Here is a 14,703-nt window from a genome sequence, read left to right on the forward strand (position 1 = left end):
GGCATACAAAACAACCTTATTAATTAGTAACATAGGGAGCATTCCAAGAGCCTAGTTTCCAGAGGCTAGCCAAGGTTCAGGCCTTCTGTATAAACTCTTTTGTGTGAGAATTTATTTTTTAATTGAAATATAGTTGACCTACAATATTATATTAGTTTCAGGTGTGAAGCATAATGATTGGACTCTTCTGTGTATTCTGTTCTCACCATAGTAAGTGTAGTTTGCTATCTGTCACCATACAGTGTCATTACAGTATTATTGGCTATGTTGCCTATGCTGTATTTTTCATCCCCGTGACTTATTTCATAACTGGAGTTGGTATCTCTTAATCACCTTCACCTATTTTGCCCATCTCCCACTCTTCTCCCTTCCAGCAGCTCCCGGTCTTCTGTATTTATGAGTGTGTTTCTGTTTTTGTTCGTGTGTCAGGTGTGGGATTTTTGTTGTTTTTGTTTGTTTTGGGTTCCACATACAAGTGAAATCATTTGGCATTTGTCTTTCTCTGCCTTATTTCATTTAGCATAATACTCTCTAGGTCCATTCTTGTTATGTATCAGCAAGATTTTGTTCTTTTTTATGGCTGAGTAATATTCCATTGTATATGTATATTAATCCATTATGCATATATGTGTGGAATATGTAATATTTTATTTTATATACCACATCTTTATTCATCTATGATTTGCTTTTGTATCTTGGCTGTTGTAAGTAATGCTGCAATAAACATAGGAGTGCATATATCTTTTCAGATTAGCATTTTTGTTCTCTTTGGATAAATGCTCACTAGGCGAATCACCAGATCATACAATATTTCTGTTTTTAGTTTTTTGAGGAGACCTCCATAATGTTTCCATAGTGGCTTCCCCAGTTTATATTCTTATCAACAGTGTGTGAGGGATCGCTTTTCACATCCTTGTCAACACTTGTCACTTCTTGCCTCTTGATACTAGCTGTTCTGACTAGTGTGAAGTGATATCTCACTGTGGTTTTGACTTGTATTTCCCTGATGGCTAGTGATGTTGGACATCTGTTCATGTGTCTGTTTGCCATCTGTATGTCTTCTTTGGAAATGTCTATTCAGATCTTCTTCCCATTTTTAATTGGATCATTTGTGGGGTTTTTGGTGTTGAGTTTTAGGAGTTCTCTGTTTATTTTGGATGTTAACAGCTGATCAGATACATGATTTGTAAATATCTTTTCCCATTCAGTAGGTTGCCTTTTCATTTTGTTGATGGCTTCCTTTGCTGCATAAAAGCTTTTTAGCTTGATACAGCCCCAGTAACTTACTTTTTTGCTTTTGTTTCTTTAGCCTAAGGAGACATATCCATAAAAATGTTAAGGCTGGTGTCCAAGAGATTACTGCCTGTATTTTCTTTTAGATGTTCTATAGCTTCAGGCCTCACATTTAGGTCCTTAATCCATTTTGAGTTTATTTTGGGGCATGGTGTAAGAAAGTGGTCCAGTTTCATTCTTTTGCATGGAGCTGTCCACTTTTCCCAATGCCACTTATTGAAGAGACCATCTTTTGCCCAGTGTGTGTTCTTGCCTCCTTTGTCATAGATTAATCGGTCATATAAATGTACTTTTATTTCTGGGCTTTCTATCCTGCTCCATTGATCTGTGTGTTTATTTTTGTGCCAGTACCGTAGTGTTTTGATGATTACAGTTTTGGAATATGTCTTGAAATCTGGGATTGTGATACCTCGAGCTTTGTTTCTCTTTCTCAAGATGGCTTTGGCTATTTAGGGTCTTTTGTGGTTCCATACAAAATTTAGGATTATTTGTTCTAGTTCTTTGAATAATAGAGTTAGAGTTTTGATAAAGATTGCATTGAATCTGTAGATTGCTTTGGGTAATATGGACATTTTAACCATGTTTCAATCCATGAGCATGGTATATCTTTCCATTTTTTTGTGTTGTTGAGGAGTGTTTAAACAAATAGTTTTGCTGATACATAAGCCATTCCAGAATGTAGAAAAGGAAAGCATATACCCCACCTTGGGTCTTTTTTTAATCCAGTACATCCCTGTGATACTGCAGTTGCTGACATACAGAACAGAAAATCGTGTGTTCCAGCCAGTTGCATTAATGACCATAAATGCGGAAGTAAAATGCTAGCAAAATCATACACAATTATGTATAATCTAATGAATGAATGCAAGAAATGTTTGGTGTTACAAAGTTTTATTTAAAAAAATTCTTTTTAATATTTATTTTAGAGAGAGAGAGACAGAGTGTGAGTGGGGGAGGGGCAGAGAGAGAGGGGCTAGGCTCCAGGCTCTGAGCTGTCAGCACAGAGCCCAACGCAGGGCTCGAACCTACAAACCACCGGATCATGACCTAAGCTGAGGTCTGACTGAACCACCCAGGCTCCCCTACGAAGTTTTCTTTTAATAAATACTTCTTAGTGGTTTAGAAGAAGAAGTTTTAAAAAACCTCAAATTGATATTAAAAAACATTTATTTTCTCTTTTCATCTTACATGTGTTATATAATTAGTCCAGGTATTTTAGAGAATTATTTAATTCCTTTAAATACTAATCTTAAATCTGGACTCTTCTATTCTCATAGTCTTTTCAGTTGATTTTTTAGTTTTCTAAGTTGTATGTGTTTCATGTTTATGTTTAATTACACTGTAGTGTCACCGCATACTAGGAGTAAACTGGCTCTATTATAAAATGTATCAATCTCATGTTTGGGGCCTGTAACATTCTAGGCACTAAAATTTGGTGAATGAATGAATTACATTAATAAATGGAAAGGTGTGCCTTGTTTTGAGTGAGAACCCTCGATTTTTAAGACGGCAGTTCTTCTGACCTATTATGCGGTTTCCATGAAGTTTCATGGAAATCGTTGTTTAGGCAAAATGGTTCTGAATATTTAATTGGTAAGAATAAATAACTTTGAAATGTTTTGAAAGTTTATATAGTGTGGGAGACTGTCACTATGATGTTTATAAGGTTTTAATAGTTAAAATACTGGAATAATGAATCAGAATAAAAATACTGAAACTGTAATTTCAGGTATGTGTGTATGAGACTATGGTAGAAAGTATATGTGTGTTAGTAATAATAATACCTATATATCTTAGTACTTGTGTGAATTTGGTATATGAGGCAATCGCCCTTTAAAGTTCTTCCTTCAAAACAAGTATCTTTTATTTCACATAAAGAATTGAATGTAAGAATATGTGAAACTCTAAGTGTAACAAAAGGAACACGTAAAGTTTATGTATTCTTGACGTTGAAGAGCATTCTATCTTTGTAAAGAACTTAATGCAAAAGATTTCTCATTATAATGATATAAAAAATCAGAACAGCTTTATACCAAAACTGACAGCATCTAAACTAGAATTAATAAACTAATAAAATCAAAGGGGCAACTTTTTCTTAAGGAATTCAAAAGAAAATTGGCCAATAATATATATTTAAAAATCTTCAAACTTTTAATAGAAATGCAAATTAAAATAACCAGTAATAGCTTTTGTTTCTTAATCAGACTAACCGAAACAGAAATAGTGTAATTAATAGTGGGGTGTGTTGGCAAAGACACATACTTTTAATGAAAGTATAAATTGATACAACCCTTTATGAAGGTACTTTACTTTCAAGAGCCTTTCAAATACGGATGTTTTAAATATGGATATTCTTGGACCCAGTAACTTCATTTTTAATTTTTAATTATTATTATGAGATAATCTTTTAAGATGATCTGATTATATGAGGGAATGCTCAGTTTATTATAGTGCTAAAGTGAAAAAGAAATCATAAATTTTAATCTCAATTTATTTTGCACATATCAAAAAAGATTGAAAGAAATAACCAAAAATGGTAGTCCTTATCTCTTGGTAGTAGGATTATAAGTTATACACACACACACACACACACACACACATGTATGCTGCTTTTTTATATATATTCTTCTTTTATATATTTTATAATCAGAAATTTTTGGAGGTCAGTTTAAAGAGTGATTAGAATTTTTCCTATATAATGAAAAAACTGAGACTTAAAAAAATAATCCTTTTTGTGCTTGATATCTTTAACTCTACAATGGGATTCTGCATAGGATTCTGTTAATAAAACAAAAAGATTGACAGTTAATATACTTGAGGTTACATATGAATTTTGTATGATTAATTTTGTATGATTAAATATTTTTACCATTTTATAAAATCTTTGTAATCTTTTGCCATAATAATTTGTTTACTTGAGTACCTAGCACATTTCAGAGACTCAGAAAGATATCTTTAAGTAGGTTTTTAAAAAAAACAATTACGTGGCAATAATTAACATTCCATTGTTCCCAAAGAGTGATTCTCTCCTGGGCCCACCTGTCAATTTTATTTTTTATTTAGATTTGCATATTTAAAAATAATTTTTTTAGTGTTTACTTTTGAGAGAGGGAGAGAAAGAGCACAAGCTGGGGAAGGGTAGAGAGAGAGGGGACTGAGGATCCAAAGCAGGCTCTGCTGTCAGCACAGAGCCTGATGTGGGGCTTGAACTCACCAACCATGAGATCATGACCTGAGCCAAAGTCAGACGCTTAACTGACTGAGCCACCTAAGGTGCCCCAAGATAAGTATGTTTTTTATTGAACTTTCTCCATATATACTGTTACATTATTCATGTTTGGATTTGGCAGCCATATTTTCTGCTCTGAAGAATCTTCAAGATAAGATTCGACGCTTAGAACTTGAAAGGATTCAGGCAGAAGAAAGTGTGAAAACCTTATCTAGAGAAACAATTGAATATAAGAAAGTATTGGATGAACAGATTCAAGAAAGAGAGAATTCAAAGAATGAAGAGTCAAAGCATAATCAAGGTTTGTTTAATTATGAAGGAAATGAAACTTACAAATATACAAAATACAAAATGAAATACACAAAATAAGACTTGTAAAATTATTGTAAAAGCAAATTCACGATAGTGTTTTCTAGTGGTCAGTATCTTTGGGCACTCCAGAACTGCATTATACTTGAGTACATTCTGAGGAACACGTGGTGATGCCTTGCATTATATTTACTGATCAAATTCAAGACAGATTGGACTAGCATATAGAAAGAGAAGGACTTAGGTCATCTGAATAGGCTTCTAGAGCTATTGGAGAGGGTTTATTGTATACACAGTAGATTTAATTCCCATTAACAGCTTGTTACAACTGTTGTATGAGTGAGCTAATTTCTGTTTATGTATTCTGTTTAGAATTGACATCTCAGTTATTAGCTGCAGAAAATAAATGTAATCTTTTAGAAAAACAGTTGGAATACATGCGCAATATGATAAAGCATGCAGAAATGGAAAGGACATCTGTCTTAGAAAAACAGGTATGGTGCCTCACAGATTCATTCACAGCAGTAGCTATGGGGGAAATTAGACTGACATAAAGATCTTTTTTTCTCAGTGAAGACTAATGGTTCTGTTATAATAATCATTTCTCCTTTAATCCAAATCACTGATAGTAGTACCACTAGTTCATTTTGAGAAACAACTAAGTGTAAGCTTTGAGAAAAATGTGATTTGTTGTTTTAACATAGCTATAAAGAGGCTTCCTTTTTGATGACCCTCACACACACTGCATATCTTCTGCACACAGCTTTGATAGCTTCTGCTTTTGACCAATGTAACAGCCCATGACTGAAATTACTTGGGATTGTTTATAGGGTGGGGAAGAGGGTAGTCCGTTCAATCTGCCATATGATTGGAAATGGCAAAACATATATAGTAACATAGTCATTCTCTACTTTGGAATATTCCAGTTCTTAGCTTAGAAAGCATCTATAAGTGAGATGTTTTGACTAATCTCTATTAAGCATAAATATTAAATAACCTTGTTTATTCATCAGTGAATTTTATCATCAGTGAATTTTAAATAGCCCATTTCATAAGAATGGTTCTGATACTGGAAATAAAATATGATTTCGCCAATTTTTAACTTAATGTATTTTTTAAAGGCAGCAAATATCCATAAAGGTGGATTGGAAGGATCCACTAAGGTGGATTGGAAGGAATTAGTAATTGACACAAACTCCTGGGGAAATTACTGCTTTATTTAGTCATATTCATATTTCTGTTAGTATGATATCTATTGCTATAGTCTTATCTATGAAGATATACTATTTATAAATTCAGGTACTTGGTGTTTTGGCTTTTTACCAATAGACCTCAATTTAGCATATTTCTATTACTTATCCTAGTTTAATGGTTTACCCTGTGACTGTCAGGGGGCATTCTTTTCAAAGCCTTAATACTAGACCTAAAAATAATACTAATAGATGTTTTGTATAGAATTCAGAGGAAGCATAAATTATAGATACAAAAAACATAATTATTGCCTTTAGAAATTAACTGTGTAAGAGAACCAGATTCATTGAAAGTATTAGCCCATATATCTAAAAACTCTCCACTAAGTATAACGAAAGTCTCAGGGTATAGAACCTACTGTTATAATGGTATATAGTAGGAGCAGGATTCCACTTGTGTTTATTGATTTCTTTATCCTGTGGTTTCATCTTAACATTGTTTTCCTAGAATTTCTCTGTAGTATAGAAGTTCTGTGAAAGGCCAGATATTACTTATAGTATATTCTAAGTTATGCCCAGTATTAGTTGTGTTTTGTTTTTTTGTCAAATTCTCATGTTTGTGTTTACTACTATTTTCCAGGTTTCTCTTGAAAGAGAACGACAACATGATCAAACACATGTGCAGAGCCAGCTTGAAAAGTTAGATCTTCTTGAACAGGAGTATAACAAACTTACCACAATGCAGGCCCTGGCAGAAGTCAGTGCATGATACTGGTTCTTTTGTAAAATTGATCATTTTATAATACCAGCTATTCATAAGAAGAAAAGTGATCTTGTAGCAAAGAAACAGGAATTTTTAAGAGGAAGAAATGTAAATTTGGAAAGGGTGTTCACATTTTCTAATCTTGATTTACATAAGTTCTTTTTGAAAATGTTGGAAGCTTAAATGTTTTAAGCATCAATAAGACCTGTATCACTTGGTTTAAGTTGTTGCCTTTAGTTTTAATTGATTCACTTGGGAGGTGTTTAATACCACTGAGATTAACATTCCAAATTTAGCTTCCATGTAGCCTATATGCCTTCATACGGAACTGTATTCTTTGACCATAGATTTTACCCACAATTCTGTTTAACTACCTCACAGCTACTTCACAAATGACTAATAATGAATCACAGAGGAGAGCGTCATGGTTACTGGCAAGCACAGAGTCATTACTAGAGTGAACAAGCTTGTGTTTACTGTGCTAAAATTTTATAGCACGTTCCTGTGTTGCTGTATTAAAATTTTACAAACAGACACTAAGTCTTTCACTAACCACTTTTAATATTTATATCACTAGAAAAAAATGCAAGAGTTGGAAGCAAAACTCCGCGAAGAAGAACAGGAACGGAAACGTATGCAAGCTAAGGCAGCCCAGGTAAGCTGCAGTGTCAGCAGGCAGGCTTCCCAGATTTCATACACCTCTTTGTGTCAAAACAAAAGATTCATTGTAGACTTCTTACATCATTTATATTTTGGAGGAGTCTACTATATAAATTCTCAGACATAGCTTGATATAGAAAATTATTAACATATTTTTGTAGGTGAAGAGTAAAAGTTGAGCAGTTTTTTAGAGTTGTTCAAATTGTGGGTTTTAATCAGCATTTTAAAAAAAATCAATGGACTAAAAACCATCAGAGTAATAATACATAATACATAAGGATGTAAAACTTCTCACTTGGGTCACTGTTGGAAATGTTGGAAAACCATCATTTAGTTTCCTGCTTACACGTTTTCCTTTCCCTTGGTGGCCTCAAAACACCAGGACAGAAATTGAGGTAGTGGGCTGCCCCAATCAGTAGTGACCATACCAATTCACAAAAGCTACTGGATAAGGAAAGTGAGCTCTGTTTGCTCCTAGTCTTTGATTTTAGCCCATGCATTGGCCACCAGGTAGAATAGGTGAGGCAGTGTGAATCCACACAAACATTGAATTCTTATGTATACGAACCAGAACCACATTTCTAAACGATGCAGCAATACTTTTGTTCCCAGTGAGTCTTACTGACAGGCTCAATAAAATACCTTGTTCGTAATTGAAGGCTCTTTTAAGAGCTTATTTATTCAAATACCTCCTATTTTCCCTCCCACTTCCAGAGTCTTAAAACATTCATATGTATCTTTTCTCATATTAACACAAGAAGCAGGTCTTGATTCCAGAACAGTTAGGAGCAGAGGGTCTGCAGCTTAGGCTGTGGTCAGAGGCCAGCAGTGTCCTGAGTTCCGTTCATATGTGGGCTTGCAGGGCTGTAAACATCTTGTTATCCTTGTCACCTTGTCTGTTGCTTCCAGAACCTCCCAGAATTCTCTGATTTAACATAGTCTCTTTCTATTAAACCTGATATATTTTTTTCTCAAATATTTACCTTGTGTTGTATTTTTTCCTCACTGTGCTGAGTTCTGTGGTCATGTGGCTTTATTTTTGATCACAACAAGTTTTGAAATGACTTGGTTTCTCTGCCCATTCTACTGTAAGGTCAGCCACTTTACTGTATGTCCATTTCCACACTTGTAACATGCAAACTCATAAATTGTGCTCTATATACGTTGTGGTGGTGAGTTTTATTGTACATGAAATAAAATTAAACAAGTTCGTTATTTTATTAATTTAAAAAGTTATTTTACAGTATTTTCACTTTTTCATTTAGCAGGCGTAATATAGGGACCAAATCAGTTATTATATCAGTAAAGCTTTTTTGAGTTCTGAGAGTAAATGCTATTCTAGTAGAATACCAGTGACCAGGGATCGTACGTCGTTCCAAGTCAAGCCAACCTTAACTTGTATGGTCTTGGGCAAGATATGTAACCATTCAGAGCTTGGATTTTACCATTGATGAAGTGGTCTTCATTTTATATCTTCCTAGTGTTGGAGATATCAAATGAGAGAAAAGACAGTGAAAGCACTTAAAAATGTTAAAACTCTGCCACACAAATATATGACCATTACTGGGAAGAATTAAATAAACTGGAAGTTAAAACATTTTTAAAAAGTTGTTACTTTTATACTATTCAAACCCATTGGCTTCATAAGTCTCACACAGTAATAATTTTATCAGAGTAGTAATTTTATGTTCAATGAATTCTGTCTATTCAGTTGACTGTGTATAAAGCATTGTTAGATGCGTGAGAATGTAGATGCTCCCCAGGGTAGGCATCCCTGTATTCCTTTGTCTCTGAATAGATTCTGTCCCTAAAGAATGCAGTCATTGTGGGAGTTAGTATTCTCGGTATTTCTTTTTAACTCATCCATTGGTTCTGAGTGTTCCAACTCCATCATAATTTCCTGGGGAACTTTAAAATACTTTTAAAAACAATGAGGTCCAGAGAGGATCCTGACAATCTGAATGTTTCTCCTAAACCCCAGACGATTTTGATACATAAGCTCATTTGAAAACCATTATTCTAGACAAAGACAAAAGGTGTGATAGTATTTGCTGACGTACCTTCCAGTTCTTTTGGACATAAAATTTCCAGTTTTCATTTTCTTATGATGTAAGGGTGTTAGTTTTTAAAGAGGGAGAAATGTATTTTGCTCTCCAGCCGCTTTGTGTCTGGCACTGATGTAGTTGCCATGTGTAAAAAAGAAGAAAATATTGAAGCATTGGTTTGGATTCAGATATATTGTATTTAGCTCATTAGGTATAATTTATGGAGCAACTACAAATAATGGAGCTAAACGGTTCCAAACTGGGGGAAAAAAAAAAAAGGACAAGTTGTAGCACAGTACTTCAGGATAAAATGAGGGACTTGCATTGATTTAAAATATTTGGGGTGCCTGGGTGGCTTGGTCGGTTGGGCGTCCAGCTTCGGCTCAGGTCATGATCTCATGGCCCATGGGTTCGAGCCCCACGTCGGGCTCTGTGCTGACCGCTCGGAGCCTGCAGCCTGTTTCGGATTCTGTGTCTCCCTCTCTCTCTCTGCCCCTCCCCTGTTCATGCTCTGTCTCTCTCTGTCTCAAAAATAAATAAACGTTAATAAATAAATAAATAAATAAAATATTTGGAAAATGTTCACAGATTGATTCAAGACATAGTTACGCAGCTATGATATGTTTTTCTGTTTCTCTATTATAGGTTTCTACAGATCTTTACATGGCAAATCTAATAGCTTTTATTTCTGTAGCATTAACTTTAGGCTGTCCTGTTTTTCTTAGTTGCAGACTGGTCTAGAAACAAATAGAATTATCTTTGAAAATAAGGCAGCTCCATGTGTTCCCAGTGCAAGAAGAGTTAAAAAAAAGAAGTCAAAACCACCAGAAAAGGTATGAAAACAGGACCAATAAGTCAAAGTGCTGATTATTACGGAGTGTAATTTGTGTGAAAATACTCCTACAACTGTGTGGTACCCAGTCTTGGAATAAATCTTCACTCTCCGTTTCTTCATTGGGAAGATGGGGATAAGTAGTATCTACTTTTAAATTTTACCCTGGTAGTGAGATGGTATATATGAAAGCATTTTAGAACTGCAAAACATTGCCCAGATCTGTATTATTCAGTATTGCTCAGTGTTTTTATGTATATGTGAATATAAATACATATATATATATACTGGTTCTTAGACTGTACTTGCTGTTTTGGCAGGTACGATTTTTTTCCTTCCTAGCCTTTCTGAGGCTAAGAGGCATGTTGTCAGGTATTACTAGGAGCTCAAGGATATACCAATATCAGTAAAGCAAGTAGTAGCCCAACAGTACACTGAAATTTTAGATTAGTCATGTGAGTAAACTTGTAAGTAAACTTACCATCATGTGAGTAAACTTGTTTTTTTGTTTGTTTGTTTTGTTTCGTTTTGTTTTTCCTTTCCATTCAGAAAGGTTCTAGGAACTATTTTACTGCACAACCACATTATAGATTATGCTTGGGGGATATGCCTTTTGTAGCTGGAAAGGTGAGTTGCTCCAACTCTGGATTTTTTTTTCCTTTACAATTTAGCTCTTTGAATTAAATCCAGTCATCTGCCTGTATGCCTGTAAATGGTGAAAACATTTTTCTGCCCTTTTACTCGTATGGATCATAGTGATATAAGAAAGAGATGGAAGAAGGTTTTATGGGATTGGGGGAGCAGGGAAAAGGCTAGGAGGACTTTAAAGCAGATAAAGTATTTGTGGAAATAAAGATATGAATATCACAGACTCTGGTTTAGAGAAGGTATGGTTGTAGATAAGAGTAAATGAAATGGCAAATGGTATTACTTGTAGCATTGGAATTTTAGTATCAGTCCTGCTCATTTGTATTTAAATATAGTAGATATTTAAATAAATAGAAATCACATCCTATTTGTCCTCACATGCATCATTCTCCAAGAAGCAGTCATAAATAGACCTGAATCTTATGTTCCTTTAGTGTTTAAATGTAGAGATGATAATTTTGTCAAATATCAGGAAGTACTAAGTGATTTCTAATAAGTGCTTAGCACTGTGTTAGTTTATAGCACTTTTTCATTAGCTCTATGTTGCTGGTTGTTTCTTGCATAGATGCCTTGAATACCCAACTAAGTAGTGAGTTTGAGAGGCTTAGGGAATAGATTTTAATCTTATTTATTTCTTTCTTTTAACCCCACAATAAATCCTTGGTGAAAGCTTGGGGAGTGAACTAATTTCTAACTTTTCCATTTGCCCTTTGTGGATGTGTGAGGCACAAATCACTTAAAAAATATATATATATGTATATATATATATATATATATGCGTATATGTATATATACACACACATGTATATGTGTATATATAGCTATATATGTATGTATATTTAAATAATGTCCTTGTCTCTATGCTGTTCTTCACCCTCAATTTAATCTCTTGTTGGATTGCAGAATATCTTTTGACGTATGTTTCTTCCTTTGTCTCTTAATCCTACCAACCTGCTTTTGCTTCACCGTAAAATCTGTTGGGTTGGAAGTAGAGGTTCTCAAGGGCTGACCAGCTACATTAGCATCACTGAGTACTGCATTTGAAAAAGCCGATTATGAAGCCCCACCACAGTCCTACTAAGTCAGAATTTTCTGCTGGGGGCCTAGAAAGTTGTGTGTGTGTGTGTTTGTTTTTACTGTTCCCTGATTTCAGTCTAATGTTCAGTTAGATTTGGGACCCACTTAATAAAGTTCTCTGCCTAGTGTTTTCATTATGTAAATATCCAAAACAGTGGTTGTGTACTCTGTTCAGATGTATTTCTAGACCACTTTATTTGTAAGTTCTTAAGTGAGTTGAAATCTTTCACTGTGTAAATTCTATTCATTGCTCTTTTTCTGCTCTCAGGGATCCACATGAGCCCTTGACTGTAGGGAAATATTTAAACTTTTGAAAATAACTTTATTCTCATCTCCTTATTCTATTTTGGGTTATAAACAAACACTTCCTTTTTCTTCAGCTAGGAGTTTTGTTTTTTTTTTTACCACCTCATCACTCTCTTTCTAAATTGAATGTAGCCCTCTAAATGCAGTGTGACTAGCACAGAATAGTCTTTGTCACATTCTGGGAGTCTGTCAACTCAGCCTAGCATCATATTAATGTTCTGTGGGAAGCTTCATCCTCCCTCTCATTAATTAAAAAAAATTTTTTTTTAATGTTTATTTTTTTGAGAGAGAGAGAGAGAGCGCAAGCAGAGGTGGGGCAGAGAGAGAGGGAGACACAGAATCTGAGACAGGCTCCAGGCTCTGAGCTGTCAGCACAGAGCTCAATGTGGGGCTCAAACTTGTGAACTATGAGATCATGACCTGAGCCGAAGTTGGCCACTTAACCGACTGAGCCACCTAGGCATCTGGCACTCGTTAATTTTTAATGTTTATTTATTTTGAGAGAGAAAGAGAGAGGGAGGGAAGGAGGGAGAGGAAGGGACAGAGGGAGGGAAGGAGAGGGAGAATCCCAAGCAGGCCCTATGCTGTCAGGGCAGAGCCCGATACAGGGCTTGATTCCACATCATGACCTGAGCCAAAATCAGGAGTCAGACGCTTAACCCATTGAGCTACCCAGGTGCCCTTTAGAGTCAACTGAAGTAACAAGTATTTTCCTGAAGCTTTGGATCAGCTGCTGTAGGTCCTATACTTGTGGATTTAATTATTTTATACAGAATTTGTAAGTAAATGAGACTCTATAAGTAGAGTCTCACCTATCCTATATTATATTAGAATCTAATTCATTATTTGTATTATTCCCAAATATAATTGCCTATCTTCAGTAATTCTCATTGAAGTCATTTAATATAAAGGTTGAAAGGGACAGATTCAAAGATCAGTCTTTTCAACCTGAGCTCTCTTTCTGAAGTTGTTGGTACTCTGTGAAATATTTTTCAAACAGCTAAGAATGTGCTGTCACCTAGCTGAGTGTTCCTCAAACTATTGTGAAGGTCCAGTTTTTATTTTTAATTATACATTGTCACAAACCAATATATATGTAAAATGCAATAAAAATGAATTACTAGAAAAATGAAATTAAAGACACAAAATACACGTCCTGATTTTTAAACTAGATTGAACAGACATAAAATTCCGTTAATGGGTACAATCAGAAAAGTAACAGGAAAAAGAATTTTTAAAACTATATACTGTTTATTTTGAAGCATATATAGGCATTAGTATAGTGAATATATAACTTGTATATATCAAATTACAGGTGAAATAGTGATTGCACATACTCATATTTTCACACTTTAAATGAATACCATGTAGATCAGCATTTAAATTGTTATTGAGACAAATGAATTTGGTTCTTGATATTCAAGGCTGTATTGATGACTGCATAGCTACAAGGGAGAATGTATAGCTAAACCATTTAATTGTAGTTGAATTTAAATTATCTTGATAAAAACGTAGATTAACTTTTATTTTGAAATGATTCTAGATTTATAGGAAGTTGCAAAAATAATAAAGGTCCATGTACCTTTCACCTGGTTTACTACAATGGTAATATATTACGTAGCTATAGTATAGTATCAGAACCAGGAGACTAAATCCACATACCTTATTGAGATTTCTCTAGTTGTACTTGTGTATATATGTGTGTGTGCATGCACACCCATGTACAGGTTAGGTCAGTGTAGTTTTATCACATGTAGGTTCGGTAACCACCACCACTCCATATCTACAGTTTTGCCATTTCACAAATGGGAGTCATACAAAATGTGACCTTTTGAGATTGACTTTTTTATTCAGTATAACTCCCTTGAGATTCATGAAACGGTTGTGTGTATCCATGGTTCTTTTCTTTCTCTCAGTTAAATATTCCATGGTGTGAAAGTACGACAGTTTAAGGATTCACTTATTGAAGGACATTTGGGTTGTTTCCAGTTTTGGGAGTTTACAAATAAAACCAGTGTGAGCATTGTGTATAGGTTTTTGTGTGGACATAAGTTTTCACTTCTGTGGGATAAATGTCCAGGAATTTGATTGCTGGATTGTATGTGTAGTGTATTTCTTGTTTTTAAACTACCCAACTATTTTCGAGTGACTGTACCATTTTTCATTTCCAGTAGCAGTGTCCCAGAGATGGAGTTTTTCCACATCCTTAATCAGCATTTAATATTGTTACTTTTTAGTTTAGCCTTTCTGCTACGTATGTTTGATATCTCATAGTGCTTTTATTTTATATTACCCTAATGTCTAATGATGGTGATCATCTTCTTTCTCATGTGCTTATTTACCATTTGTGT

The 14,703-nt window shown here is 34.6% G+C and overlaps 1 protein-coding gene across 1 annotated transcript in view; it reads left to right on the forward strand.

The window, feature by feature from the left end:
* Positions 1-14,703, forward strand: part of CEP57 (centrosomal protein 57) — a 41,114-nt gene that overhangs the window by 19,412 nt on the left and 6,999 nt on the right. The window contains exons 3-8 of the mRNA XM_015067442.3: positions 4,644-4,823; positions 5,204-5,325; positions 6,662-6,778; positions 7,362-7,439; positions 10,215-10,322; positions 10,871-10,948. Coding sequence (XP_014922928.2) covers positions 4,644-4,823; positions 5,204-5,325; positions 6,662-6,778; positions 7,362-7,439; positions 10,215-10,322; positions 10,871-10,948 — 683 coding nt within the window. The remainder of the gene's footprint in view (positions 1-4,643; positions 4,824-5,203; positions 5,326-6,661; positions 6,779-7,361; positions 7,440-10,214; positions 10,323-10,870; positions 10,949-14,703) is intronic.

This window comes from Acinonyx jubatus, chromosome D1, assembly GCF_027475565.1.
Source record: "Acinonyx jubatus isolate Ajub_Pintada_27869175 chromosome D1, VMU_Ajub_asm_v1.0, whole genome shotgun sequence".
NCBI lineage: Eukaryota > Metazoa > Chordata > Mammalia > Carnivora > Felidae > Acinonyx > Acinonyx jubatus.